This window comes from Rhinoderma darwinii, chromosome 10 (assembly GCF_050947455.1).
Source record: "Rhinoderma darwinii isolate aRhiDar2 chromosome 10, aRhiDar2.hap1, whole genome shotgun sequence".
NCBI lineage: Eukaryota > Metazoa > Chordata > Amphibia > Anura > Rhinodermatidae > Rhinoderma > Rhinoderma darwinii.
Window position 1 is genome coordinate 6,986,568 of NC_134696.1, and position 14,431 is coordinate 7,000,998.

General features: G+C 42.3%; 1 protein-coding gene and 1 long non-coding RNA gene across 11 annotated transcripts in view; one reads left to right on the forward strand and one right to left on the reverse strand.

The window, feature by feature from the left end:
* Positions 1–14,431, reverse strand: part of GRAMD1B (GRAM domain containing 1B) — a 207,864-nt gene that overhangs the window by 23,368 nt on the left and 170,065 nt on the right. For all 10 annotated transcript variants that reach the window (XM_075839276.1, XM_075839275.1, XM_075839271.1 and 7 more), the window contains 11 exons: positions 11,317–11,401; positions 8,537–8,640; positions 4,518–4,613; positions 4,314–4,394; positions 4,121–4,236; positions 3,581–3,734; positions 2,469–2,646; positions 1,456–1,599; positions 1,222–1,340; positions 968–1,110; positions 765–868 (listed from right to left, as the gene is read on the reverse strand). In XM_075839276.1, the coding sequence (XP_075695391.1) occupies positions 765–868; positions 968–1,110; positions 1,222–1,340; positions 1,456–1,599; positions 2,469–2,646; positions 3,581–3,734; positions 4,121–4,236; positions 4,314–4,394; positions 4,518–4,613; positions 8,537–8,640; positions 11,317–11,401 (1,324 nt within the window). The remainder of the gene's footprint in view (positions 1–764; positions 869–967; positions 1,111–1,221; positions 1,341–1,455; positions 1,600–2,468; positions 2,647–3,580; positions 3,735–4,120; positions 4,237–4,313; positions 4,395–4,517; positions 4,614–8,536; positions 8,641–11,316; positions 11,402–14,431) is intronic.
* Positions 2,196–2,689, forward strand: LOC142661748 (uncharacterized). The gene is made up of 2 exons (XR_012850805.1): positions 2,196–2,411; positions 2,487–2,689. It is a non-coding gene; the product is annotated as an uncharacterized LOC142661748 (long non-coding RNA).

Sequence of the window (14,431 nt, forward strand, 5' to 3'; positions counted from 1 at the left end):
CTGCAGAGGGCACTGTGGCACTGTCTGCAGAGGGCACTGTGGCACTGTCTGCAGAGGGCTCTGTGGCACTGTCTGCAGAGGGCTCTGTGGCACTGTCTGCAGAGGGCTCTGTGGCACTGTCTGCAGAGGGCTCTGTGGCACTGTCTGCAGAGGGCTCTGTGGCACTGTCTGCAGAGGGCACTGTCTGCAGAGGGCACTGTCTGCAGAGGGCACTGTGGCACTGTCTGCAGAGGGCACTGTGGCACTGTCTGCAGAGGGCACTGTGGCACTGTCTGCAGAGGGCACTGTGGCACTGTCTGCAGAGGGCACTGTGGCACTGTCTGCAGAGGGCACTGTGGCACTGTCTGCAGAGGGCACTGTGGCAATGTCTGCAGAGGGCACTGTGGCAATGTCTGCAGAGGGCACTATATATGGGGGCACAAACTGGGGGCCTAACTTCTATACGGGGGCACAAACTGCCATTTTTTGCCGGTTTAATGTGGTTGTGAGTTCCCCCGCAAAGGGGTCCACTAAGTCTATGTTGCCCAAGGGCCCACATACACCTGGAGTCAGCCATGCTGTACATGCTCCCTCTAACTCTGTAAAGTGCTGCAAAATATGTTGAAGCTATATAGAGATTATTATTATCATTATAATTATTAAGTCAATGTCTGACCCATTCGAGAGCTTTGAAACATGCCTATTGAGGTGAGACAAACCAGAGACAAGTGGTGAGTTATACCTCACAAAGGTGATTTGGTGATAAAGGGATAAATCACACTAACCTAAATGATGAAAATATTCGTCGAGACCACTCCAGAAGTTTTTCTCAATAAATGTCTTGACAAGTCCCCACGGCTGTTTGCGGTAACGGAGCTCCGTTGAGATCCTACAAACCAAAAAACAAACTTGTGGTTGATAAAATGATCTGCAGATCATTGATTCACACTAAAACATGCCCCATCGGGCATGACCAATTAGGCTGTACCTTAACCGGCTCTTGTTCCGGGCCACTCGGGTCAGCGTGTAGCGGTTGATGGTGTAGAAGTAATCATGATAAGGGATATCGTGCGTCAGTACTTCTGCATCAATCACGTAACATTCGCTTTCCTGACTGGCTTTGTAGAGCGTCTGAAATAAAAGTGAAGATCACTTCAAGTAACGTACAGAATCCACATATCTGAGTAAACATTAAGGTGTGTGCATCCAATCCAGCGCAAGCGGTCATGAGGAATCCCTCACCTGCGTTTCTGTGACAGTTGCGGATTTTGGCGCCAGAGGATTTGTTAGGGCAATTGTGTATAGAATAACCCGCGTCTGGTTTCCATTTTCTTCCTTCTTCCACGGATGAAATATAACTTCTGTTAATAAGAAGAAATAACTATAAAAAATCCTCCTCAAATCAAAGAGATAACCTTATAAAAATGACTATATGGAGAATCCCCATGGCGAGAGAACTCATAATAAGGGGCTCACCTGTAAACCTTCTCTGCTCCATGAAATTCCTCTGGAACTGAGATTCTGTGAATAGGAGACTGAACAGCTTGTCCACACTAAAGTTGAAAACTTCATTAATATACTGCCGGCCATTCAGGTCCTCGTAAAACGCTTGCACTTCACCTGCAGGATAAATTCTCTCTTAATGACTGCAAATCTTAAGATGAAGTGAACCACAAAGATATTTTTTTTTATAAACCGGTAAGTTAGTGTGATTGGTGTAACTTTATAATTCGTTTTTATTAAAAATGAGTTTTACTTTTTTAGATACAGCTGCTTTGTATTCTCTATACAGAGCAGCTGTATGTAGCGCGCAACTGACGGGTTCAGTGAAAGCGGGTCCTAACTTAGATGTGATAGATTACATGTGGATTCCGCGTGTTAGAGACACGCAGGACCCGCTGACACGGAGCCTGTCATGTCCGCGCGACTGACGGATTTAGGTCATAGCGAAAGATACAGCTGCTCTGTATACAGAGCAGCTGTATCTCAAAAAGTAAAACAAATATTTAATAAAAACTAATTAGAAAGTTACACCAAACACACTGAGTGAGCTACTAAAAAAATGCCCCTTAAAAGGTGTACATAGCCTTTAAATGCACATTTTCTCTCCCCATGCTTGCGGATTGGACGGGCTCTTCCTAATGTGATGTCAGAGCTGTGCTGTGTGTTCTGAGCCAATCGAATACACGTCACTGCTCCTCCACCATAGCATGCAGTCCAACGTACACTGAGGGAGAGATACTGCAGCTTCATATCCCTCTCATGCTTCCTCCCAGTCTTATATTTATTGCATTGGTGACTGGCAGGGTTTCTGAATATTTAGAGAGTCTGCAGACATGGAAAGGAAAGCAAACAAGCTGCTGAAACTAGTGGAAGATTTTACCCCAATAAGATATATTACAAAGTTCCATTTATTCACAAGTAAATTATAGGTAAATTTATAATGTAAATATAGTCTCAATAGTGTAACAGATACACTAAGAATTCACCTTCATCATGTGTTTCAGAGGAATCGCTGAGCTCGGTGGGCAAGTCTTCGTTATCATTAAAGTCCAAAGATGGAGAAGTGACAGGCGGGTGAAGCTCAACTTTCTGCTCCTCAAGGTTTGCAATAAGCATCTCCCTCTCTAATGAACTGTCAATGTCATCAAGGAGGCCCCCATCAAACTATTGAGAGAGAAGTTTAAGCAATTACAACTTATGCCACAAAGGTTGTAATGTAAATCTATTTTCCATCTTTAAATGCAAAGGTACCAATTTGGCCACTTGTTATTTGAAGAAGTCAGTTTGCTGAAAGACACATCCCTGAGGCGCCATGCACACAAGCGTAATTTTGATTCGCAATTACGGATCCGTAATTGCGGATCCATTAATTTCCATTGCCCACGGACACCTTCTCGTATATTTACAGGAAGGTCCGGGCCTTAGAACGCTTCCGCAAATAATATGACATGTCCTATATTTTTATTTGACGGACCGTGCTCCTATACTTTATAATGGGAGCACGACCAGCAAAAGCGGGTGACTGTCCGCGGCCATCCGTGCCCGTAATCACGGACCGTGATTATGGCTACGGACATGTGCAGAGAGCCGAACAGCTTAACGGCGGTCCTTTAATACTGAGGAACCATTCATTTTTCCTACATTGGTTAACAAGTCCTCCAAAATGAGCGTAGCTTTTTGCGGCTCACTGTTCTGGCTCAGAGGGAGCTTACAACAGGTCTCCTCTACCATTATTACATCCATATACAGTATGTCCTAATAGGACACATACAAATAGATTATCCAAAGGGACCATAAACCTTAAAAGAGTGCATAAATTATATTTTAAGTGGGTTTAAAATGGGGTGCAGGACTAGTTGTGTGCGCATACAGGGATTAAGACATATACAAGGTATAATATACATATATAATACAAAAAACATAATAGGCTAAAAGGTACCCATATGTTCAGCCCATCATCTTAGATGCTCCAAAAGTTAGGCACCTCATGCCAATTCAATGCCCCTGGCCCAATGCAGCTAATTGTGGTGCCGCCTCTTTGCGAAGCAATCGCATTATATTTATGTTGGCACAGTATATATGTAAGAGTGGTACATACCGTAAGAGGGTCACTACTGGTGGTGGATGGCACATTACTACTTGTAAGAGATGGTTCCTGTAGGATGCAATTTGTTTCCTGCTTAATATCCCCGCTGCTTTTAGAAGAATTGTCATTTACTTCTACATCCTCCACTGGGATTTCTTCACAATAGCTGAGAACAAACAGCAATCCACAGTTATAAAATAAAATAATAATAAAAACAAAAATAACAATAATAATATAGTAAATCCAACCATATATCTGAAGAAATGAAGAGTATTGAAATGATATAACATTCAGCCAACCTATACCAGTATATTAGACAATTGCATACATAACAATTCCCTAATATCGTATTGGAATGGCTTTCCTTAAGGCTACAGGGAATCAAAATTACCTTCAATCGTCTTGCAAATCCACCATGTATGGTGTGGTCGTAAAACAACCTTTATCGGTCTGACAGAGAGGCCTCTGGTATTTTATAAAGGAATTGCTATTTTAAGTGTTCCCTCAATTTAAAAGGAAATAGGACATATTCCGAAGACTCTTTAAACTCACCCCATGGTGTTAAAGTCGTCATCTGGTGGAACATAGTCTTCATCATCACTCGTAAGGCCCAGTTCATTGCCATAACACTGGTGAACAAAATGCCACAGTTCCTTCGGACACAACGGCTGGAAGGAGCAGAGCAAGTAAATCAAGATGGCAGAGATGAAAGAATTACCAATAAGCGGACAATGAAGATAGTCACCTTGTCAAGCAAAGCATTCTGCCAGAGACGGAACATCATCATGTAGGTTCGATCTCGAGCCCCGAATGATGTAAAAAAGTGCTAAAAAAAAAAAAGGATCACATCGTTAGGACTAGTCGTATATTTCTCCAGTCCAGGAACAGCTCTAGTAGCGAGTGTGGCATACGGTGACGGCAGCGCCAGAAACACACTTGCTCATCTCACCTTTTCAGTGTCTGTGCAAAGCTGGATTGCATTGGGAATGAGTCTTGCCGTCTTCTCCTTAGTCATTGAGCAGATGTCTTTTAAGCGTACCGTCAGCTACAAGAAGGAAAAATGCTGGTTTATGACTAGACTGCAGGAACATTGTAACACAAAAAGGGAGGGGGTCCGATATACATTGAAGCCAAAGCTGAATAATATTATCTTGAATCATAGCTTGAAGCTCTTGGGTCCACAGTTATGAAAGGAGAAGCGAATTCGCACTCCAACCTGTAAAATCTGTACACGTCATTCGGTCTAAATCCCAACCTAGAACACGAACGCGATTTTCAGATGTTTTAAAGTCTTTAATTATACTGGTTATTAAAAAGGTATTAACACTGCTCCCTTTATTAAAGCTGAACTTAGTTATACTCTGTTCGTATCCGACAAAGCCAAACCGGTACTGCAGAGAAGGGACCACAGCACTCAAGAAGGTCCCGAAGCCCCCTTTATTCTGCTGATCACTGGCAGTGCCAAGGTTCAGACCCCCATCGATCACATACTGATAGTTTATCCTAAACACCAATATAAAAGCCAAAGTTAAATTTCATGCCTCAAAGCCTAAAAACATATCTGGATCTTATGGCTTGGAATGCCTTTCCTCTTTCTCCTTTTAATCCTCTTGCCTCCCATCAGGGCGTGCTTCATGGGCTGCAACTGGATTAGGTCCATAGAATACTTCCGCCCAAATTTAAACTAGTGGTCCACCTTATGTGATTATATTATATTACAGTGTTATGGATCTTTAACCCCTTAAGGACAAGGACAATTTTGGCCTTGAGGACAGAACAATTTATTTTTTTTGCATCCTGGCGCCCATAACTTTCTTTTTAATATTCGCCATAGCTGTGTGCGAGACTTTTTTTTTTTGCAGGACGAGTTGCAATTTATGTAGCTGCCATTTTTTGGAACATTTACATAATCAATTAATTTAGATACGTTTTTATTTGAGCAAAAATGCAAAAAACAAAAAGCACTTCCGCTGCAGTTTTCATATATTTTATTTTTTTTACAGCATACACCAATCATCATAATGTATGCCATAAATTTGTTGTGCAGGTTGTTACGGTTATGACTATACCAAATATGTTGATACTATTTTATGTTTTGGGACTTACATTTAATAAAGTTTATTTGTTGTAAAAAAAAAATTTGTATTTGTGTGTATTTTATTTACTGATTTTTTTAATTTAACATTTATTTTTTAATCCCATAGGGGATTTTTAACTTTAACGTACTGCCACATATCTATATACAGATACTACACAGGCAGTTGTTAGGGCATATCGAAGAATTTCCTAACAACAGGAAATATAGTCAGACAGCCCTGGGTTCCCAAAATGGATAGTGGGCTGTCATGTCCCTTGATCGGATCACAGGATTCCCTATGATGCGATTAAAGTAGGGAACTCCCTTCTCATTTTCCTTTGAATGCATTCAAGGGGTTAACGTTTGAGATCAGAGGTTTCTTTGATCTCCACCGTTAGAGCGGGGCTGCGGCTACGTATTTCAGCCGTTGCCCCGCACCTGATCGTGCGGGCACACTTACTGTGCCCACGCGATCAGCATTATGTCTATGCTCGCCAGAATGCGGCAATGTCTGGCCGCTCGTGGCAAGCATAGACGTCAAGTGTCGGCGACAGGTTAAAGACAATAAATATGAAGTATAAATTTGCATAGTTAGATCCATATAGCGTGATGACATTATTATTTGCATGATACCAATTTATACCTCTGCACATGTTGTTCTTTTATGTGTCAGCTTTTCTATGATCTCCTCTGAACAAGGACCCAGCTACAACACCCCTTAGGCCGGGTTCCCACGTGTCGGATACGCAGCGCAAAAATCATGCAGCGTATTGGACCAGTCAACCGCAGCACCATCTGTCTGAAAAATCGCTGTGGTGCAGTTTTTTTGACGGAATTTCCGCTGCGGAAGAAAGCGCTGATACTTACTCCCTCCGTCTTCGTTACAAAAACGTCACCCCAGGAGGCCGGACTGCAGGAAGAAGGAGGGCATTCTGGGTATTGAGATTTCTGCGGCGTAAACGCTGGGATTACACCGCTGAATTCGCAACACGTGGCTTTCTGTTGTGGGTTTTGCATCCCCATTGAATTCAATGGGGAAAACCAGCAACAGAAAATCAACAAAAATGCAACATAAATTGACATGATGCAGAATTAAATTCTGCACCGCAGGTCAGTTTATTAACCTTTACCCTGCGTTTCTTTCCCGCAGCGTGGGCATGAGATTTTCTAAATCTCATCCACTTTGTTGCTACTTAAATGCTGCGGAATTTCCACACAGAATTCCATTGCGGAAATTCTGCAGCATTTACACTACATGGGAACCCGGCCTTATAGCTAAAATATCCTAAAAAAAACCTTCATCTTTTCCAATGGAAATAAACCCCAGCATAAATAGTCTACAGATACATGTGAAAGAGAAAGGCTTGCTACACAGTGAATCTATGACCTTATTAAGTGAAAGCTTCACGCCACTTTACAGAATATAATAGGGAACTCCATAAATAGCAATTCTCGCATATAATGTTATCAGAAATGCAGCCAGTATGTTCTGAACCATCTGCAGGGCAAGTGAGGGGAATTTGAGTCTTCCTGCAGCCCTTCTTGTTTCTATTGAGTCAAGAGAACGTTTCCCATAATAAAACTGAGATTTATTGTTTTTTATGTAATCCTCGGTTATATCCTTTATGGTAGCTGCGAAGGTGAAGGCAATGTTCAGATGTTGTAGATACCAGGATTTAGGCTCGGATTCTGCAAGAATTCCGCCGGCAATTTGTGTGAATGAAGTATTTTATTCCCCATTCACATGATCCAGAATAAAAATAATCTGTGCTGAATAATGAACACACCACAGATTTTAGAATCTGCGGGATGTACATTATCGGTGCAAATTCCATGCTGACCGCCGTGGATTACCTCCATTGAACTTCAATGCAGCTAAACTGCGTGCGGACCTGCATGCTAATCCGCGGCAGCAATCCAAGTTGAAGCTGCAGATTTCTCCTATGGATTATCTTCAAAGTCCATAGCGGATAAATCTAGTGCAAATCCTGACAGCGTGAACATAGCGTTAGGCTGCATTCACACAAAGCAGCAGTGATGTGCCACTAAGCCACTACTACTCAAGGAAAAGACAAGGCAAAAATCATGATAATACGTTTTCTTGCAGTTTTCTAATGTGCAGCGTGAAGAGCTCTCCCTGAAAATTTGCATTCATGTTTTGTAACAAGGGCAAATTAAAACCATGCAAAATAAGTGAGTGAAACATAAAGGTAGGCCAACCGGGATGGACGGTGCAAGCCTAATCATTAAAATATCCTGCTTTGAAATTCCTTTAAAGATTTTCTTCACTTTAGGCATTCCCTACTTGTTAGAAGGTCCTTTGACATTAAGCTAATCACAAAGTTTCCTCCTGCTGGGACCCCCGGCGATCAGCTGTGATCTGTGGGGAAACCTGTTAGTATTTGTTTCGTTTCCCTGCAGCGCCATCACAGGGGAAATGAAGCATTACTCTGTGTCCATTCATATCAACGTGGGAGAGAGGGAGAGAGGGAGAGAGACGCTCTATGTAACTGCTCTCCACTCAGGCCAAGAGATGAGGATTGTGAAATGAGGACCCACCTCCATTACCTCAGAATTAGATAATAGGATTAAATAAAAATGTTTTTCCTAAAACTAGACAACCCCTTTAAGAATTCTGCGATGTAACAAGCAAATTTGTATTGCTGTTAAAACGCAAACTTTATTTTTTCTGTTTGCAGAGGCTAAACTCTTCACAAGATTCCTCCGGTATCCATTGACCTATATACACAGCGTACAGAGAGAGGAGTCCAGCAGTTGTGTACCAATAGACATGGTGAACATTATGTAAAACAGACACAGAACACATACTGAATTGTCTGTCTCAATGCAAGACACGAGCGTGTCAGTGTGAAGTTGTATAATGCACTAACCAGAGTCTCCCAGCGGAAGATGTTACTGTAGAAGCAAATCCAATTCTCAGACAGGTAGAGACGTCCCTGCAGTAAGATATCCCTCTGTAGTGCACAGGAGTAATCTGAAAGTGCAAACATGTGACAAACTGAGCACACAGGATAATTACTACCAATATTCTATATACTTAATTTCACTACTAAATGAGGAATGTTCTTACAATAAAAAATGCCTTGAAAAGTTATAGATACATTACATTACTTATCCTGTACTGATCCTGAGTTACATCCTGTATTATACTCCAGAGCTGCGCTCACTATTCTGCTGGTGGAGTCATTGTGTACATACATTACTTATCCTGTACTGATCCTGAGATACATCCTGTATTATACTCCAGAGCTGCACTCACTATTCTGCTGGTGGAGTCATTGTGTACATACATTACTTATCCTGTACTGATCCTGAGTTACATCCTGTATTATACTCCAGAGCTGCACTCACTATTCTGCTGGTGGAGTCACTGTGTACATACATTACATTACTTATCCTGTACTGATCCTGAGTTATATCCTGTATTATACTCCAGAGCTGCACTCACTATTCTGCTGGTGGAGTCACTGTGTACATACATTACATTACTTATCCGGTACTGATCCTGAGTTACATCCTGTATTATACTCCAGAGCTGCACTCACTATTCTGCTGGTGGAGTCATTGTGTATATACATAACATTACTTATCCTGTACTGATCCTGAGTTACATCCTGTATTATACTCCAGAGCTGCACTCACTATTCTGCTGGTGGAGTCACTGTGTACATACATTACTTATCCTGTACTGATCCTGAGTTACATCCTGTATTATACTCCAGAGCTGCGCTCACTATTCTGCTGGCGGAGTCACTGTGTACATACATTAAATTACTTATCCTGTACTGATCCTGAGTTACATCCTGTATTATACTCCAGAGCTGCACTCACTATTCTGCTGGTGGAGTCACTATGTACATACATTACATTACTTATCCTGTACTGATCCTGAGTTATATCCTGCATTATACTCCAGAGCTGCACTCACTATTCTGCTGGCGGAGTCACTGTGTACATACATTACTTATCCTGTACTGATGCTGAGTTACATCCTGTATTAGAGTTTTTTGCAGGCGGAAATTCTGCCTCAAAATTCCGTTTGGAAGTTTGAGGCAGATTTTCCTCTGCCTGCACGCCGGTTTTCGCAGTGTTTTTCACCGCGGGCATAAAACTCTGCAAAATACGCTTTCTCTGCCTCCCATTGATGTCAGTGGGAGGTCAGAGGCGTAAACGCCCAAAGATAGGGCATGTCCCTTCTTTCTCCCGCGAAACGGTTTTACCGCTCGCGGGAAAAAGATGCCTCTGCCACCCATTGAAATCAATGGGAGGCATTTTCGTCCTGTTTTTGACGAGTTTTGAGGCGCGGTTTCCACGTCAAATAATTTGTCAAAAAACTTTGTGTGAACATACCCTTTGTGTGAACATACCCTGTGTACATACATTACATTACTTATCCATCACTGATCCGGAGTTATAACCGGTATTATACTCCAGAGCTGTACTCCCTATTCTGCTGGTTATTAATGAACCAGTCACCAAGCTTGCCAACAGATACCACTAACAATTTAGCTGAGCGCCTATAACATTTCTGTGTTTACACTGATCAAACAGGATCACTACAGGATAAGTAATGTATGTACACAGTGATTCCACCAGCAGAATAGTGAGCGCAGCTCTGGAGTATAATACAGGATGTATCTCAGGATCAGTACAGGATAAGTAATGTAATGTATGTACACAGTGACTCCACCAGCAGAATAGTGATTGCAGCTCTGGAGTATAATACAGGATGTAACTCAGGATCAGTACAGGATAAGTAATGTAATGTATGTACACAGTGACTCCACCAGCAGAATAGTGAGTGCAGCTCTGGAGTATAATACAGGATGTAACTCAGGATCAGTACAGGATAAGTAATGTAATGTATGTACACAGTGACTCCACCAGCAGAATAGTGAGTGCAGCTCTGGAGTATAATACAGGATATAACTCAGGATCAGTACAGGATAAGTAATGTAATGTATGTACACAGTGACTCCACCAGCAGAATAGTGAGTGCAGCTCTGGAGTATAATACAGGATGTAACTCAGGATCAGTACAGGATAAGTAATGTAATGTATGTACACAGTGACTCCACCAGCAGAATAGTGAGTGCAGCTCTGGAGTATAATACAGGATGTAACTCAGGATCAGTACAGGATAAGTAATGTAATGTATGTACACAGTGACTCCACCAGCAGAATAGTGAGTGCAGCTCTGGAGTATAATACAGGATATAACTCAGGATCAGTACAGGATAAGTAATGTATGTACACAGTGACTTCACCAGCAGAATAGTGAGCGCAGCTCTGGAGTATAATACAGGATGTAACTCAGGATCAGTACAGGATAAGTAATGTAATGTATGTACACAGGGACTCAACTTTTATCTAACTTTATATGTAAATTGCAAAAGTGCTTAAATTAAATGTGAACATATGAAGTTCTGCATAAGAGCTGTATATTGGTGCTAGTAGATCCTACTAGATCCCTATTGTCAGAACAGAAGACAATCGGCCACGTAACATTATTAAAGCAGTCTATCTGTTCATAATTTGGCAGATATAATCCCCACCTATATAGAAACACATACGTGGCCTGGGTTGAGTTTGATATCATGTGGAAAGTAACAATGATGTTCTTGTCTGTGAAAGATAGGAGTTCCCTTACCTACAATTAGACGCTCAGAGTCTGGCAGCTGTTTAAAGAGTTTCCGAAAATCTTCATTTCTCTGTTTATATGTTGGACTCAATACCTGGAAAAACAAACTTTCAATATTTAGATACAAAAAGAGTCTACACAGAAGCATGCACAAAAAAGCAGCAAGACCACAGACTCTACGGAAGGGGGAACACAAGCAACAGCAGATAGACGTATAAGACATTGAGTGGGAGCCAGTCTAATAAAACCAGGAGTAATGCCAAGTCAACTCCACAGTAACATTAAAATGCAAGCCACTGTATATGAAGGGTTAAAGGATGCCCCCTGTAAACACTCTAGATTTCGCTAACAGCACGTCCTTGTGTTAGGGCACCGCGACCATCTCTGGATGATTTCACAAAAGGTACAGTAAAGATATTGACTGCGGCACAATGGGAGCAGATGGAGGAACAGCACACAATGGTTTACTTTGTGTTTATTCATCAGAAAGGATCCCGCTATAGAGGATGTGTCATATGGGAATTAACCCAACAATTGTGCAATCGCCTAAGTTTTGTTTGTGTTTTTAATATTAGTGTTTTAGCTGCAAAACATTTGTGATGTGTTTGGCCAAGGCTGATCCCTTTCCTTGGGTTGTGCTGTATGGCATGACCTACAGACCATTAACCAAGTCCAGAGGCGCCTCTTGGATAGGCAATGCAGGCTTCAGGAGGCGATTATTATGTGTGCGCAGTCCCTGTGGTCATGGTTGCCAACTGTCCGTAAATCTACGGACAGTCCGCAAAAACTGGGTGTTTTTATTCTGCTGTCCGTAGTGTCCGGCAGAAAAAAACACTGTCCGTGAATTTTTTTTCCGCAAAAGTTTGCACTGCGCATGCGCCAAATCGATATGCTCAGTGCAAACAAGAAAGAAGCGTCGGTGGCACGCAGTAGCAATGAGTCCCACAGTCCCGAGTGAGGACTCGGAGTGACATTGAGGAGGTTGAGAGGGCATCGGTGGGGTCATGGGGACCAGTCACATGAGATGTCACGTGACGCCACTACACTAGAACAGAGGCAGAGCGCGGTCTTAGCGGTGGAGGGTGTGAACTTGTCCTGGAAATCTTTGGACTCGTGTGATTATATATAAATCTACAGGTATTAGATTTATTACTCTGACACTTAGAAAAAGGTGTTACTTATGCTCTTTATCACGAACACATGATTTTGTAATGTGTCCATAAAAATGTTGGTCTGTCTGTGATTTTTAGTTCAGTTGTCCAGAAATTACTGAAGTGGAAGTTGGCCCTGGCTGTGGTTGATGTGCAAACTCCAGTACTTAAGACCGCAGTCTTGCAAAAGACTACAAATCACATGATGGGCTAAAAACAAAGCACCATATGTAGGAGAGGAAAGCCTAGAAGCGCAATGAAACACATGTATGGCTTTTGTTGTTTTTTTTCTCAATACTGATTATAACTTGAATGCAAATCAGAGACTAGACAGACGGACTGTTCCTGTCACTGAATGTGTGATGTATAGAGCAGGCTCGTCGTGCATTACAAGCTCAATGAAAATGCCCTTTAATCTACATATAGTGACCTTACAGGACTCGTGTAGTAGGTCTGCTATAATGGACTGTAGAGTTGTCACGATACCAGAATTTGGCCTTAGATACCGATACTTTGTGTAGTATTGCGATTTTCGATAGCAAGACGATACTTTGCCAACAGTAATAAAAAAAAATAAGTTCTTCCATTTTCTGATGTGAGGCGCGAGATGTGATGAATTTTGAATTTACTTTTTTATTTTTAAACTTTAATGTACTGGCATATATCTATACACTGATAGTACACAGGCAGTTGTTAGGACATACCCAAGTATGCCCTGACAACAGGAAATATGGTCAGACAGCCCTGGGGTCCTTCAATAGACCCTGGGCCGGCTGCCCATATATGGTATCTCCCTCAATTGCGTCACAGGGAATCCCTGTGATGCGATCCAAGGGGCACCCCCCTTCTGATTTTCCCCTTGAATGCTGCGGTCAGCTTTGATTGCAGCATTCAGGGGAATAGCGGTGGAGATGAGAGGTTTCTCTGATCTCCACCGTTAAAGCGGGGCTGCAGCTGTGTGATACAGTCATTGCCCCGCTCCTGACAACAAGTACGCACGCGGTCATCATGAGACGATGCGGCCGGCGCTGCAATAATAAGCGAAGGCACTGAAGATAGGGGTGTTTTGTAGTGCGCCTGCCATGTTCTGTCTTCAGTGCCACCGCTCATTAGTGCAGCGCCTGCCACATCACCTCTTGCGGACAGCATGCGCACTTGTTGTTAGGACTCAGATACATTCCATGTGTTACAATGCTAATCTGTGCGGCCGCACAGCTTAGTATCGAAATACATGAAATAACGTTATCAAACCGTTTCAGGGTGAACGGCATCGAAACGGTATTGAAGTTTCGATGCATCGTGCAATCCTAATGGACTCTAGGAGAAGGTAAAACACACCAGGACGTGCCTCACGGGTCACCTCACACGGAATATTTAAAAGAATAAAACACAGTACAGTGATGATGATCCTAGGAGCGGTCTTACAGTGCAATATATATATACTGGGCTTGCAGCCTCATTCTTTTCATCAACAAACACTTCTAATTTATAGACAGGCAAAGAGCGGATGCGAACATGCTCGGTATCTTTGCAGGAAGTGGAAACATTTGTTCCCTGTCACATAAGAAAAGATAAATTGATGTGAAACCCACATATATTGCAACCAAAAGCAGCTGATATGTAGCAGGGACCGAAGGTATAACAGCCAGAAACCAAAATAGAATTTTCTGCAATATGAAGGGCAGTACAATGGTATGCGAACCATAAAATATCTTCTAACAGAACGAAGACTCGGCAGAAGAGCCACACAATCACTAAAAATTACCCCACAATCACTAGGATCACTCCACAAAACACTAGGATCACTCCACAAAACACTAGGATCACTCCACAAAACACTAGGATCACTCCACAATCACTAGGATCACTCCACAATCACTAGGATCACTCCACAAACACTAGGATCACTCCACAAACACTAGGATCACTCCACAAACACTAGGATCACTCCACAAACACTAGGATCACTCCAC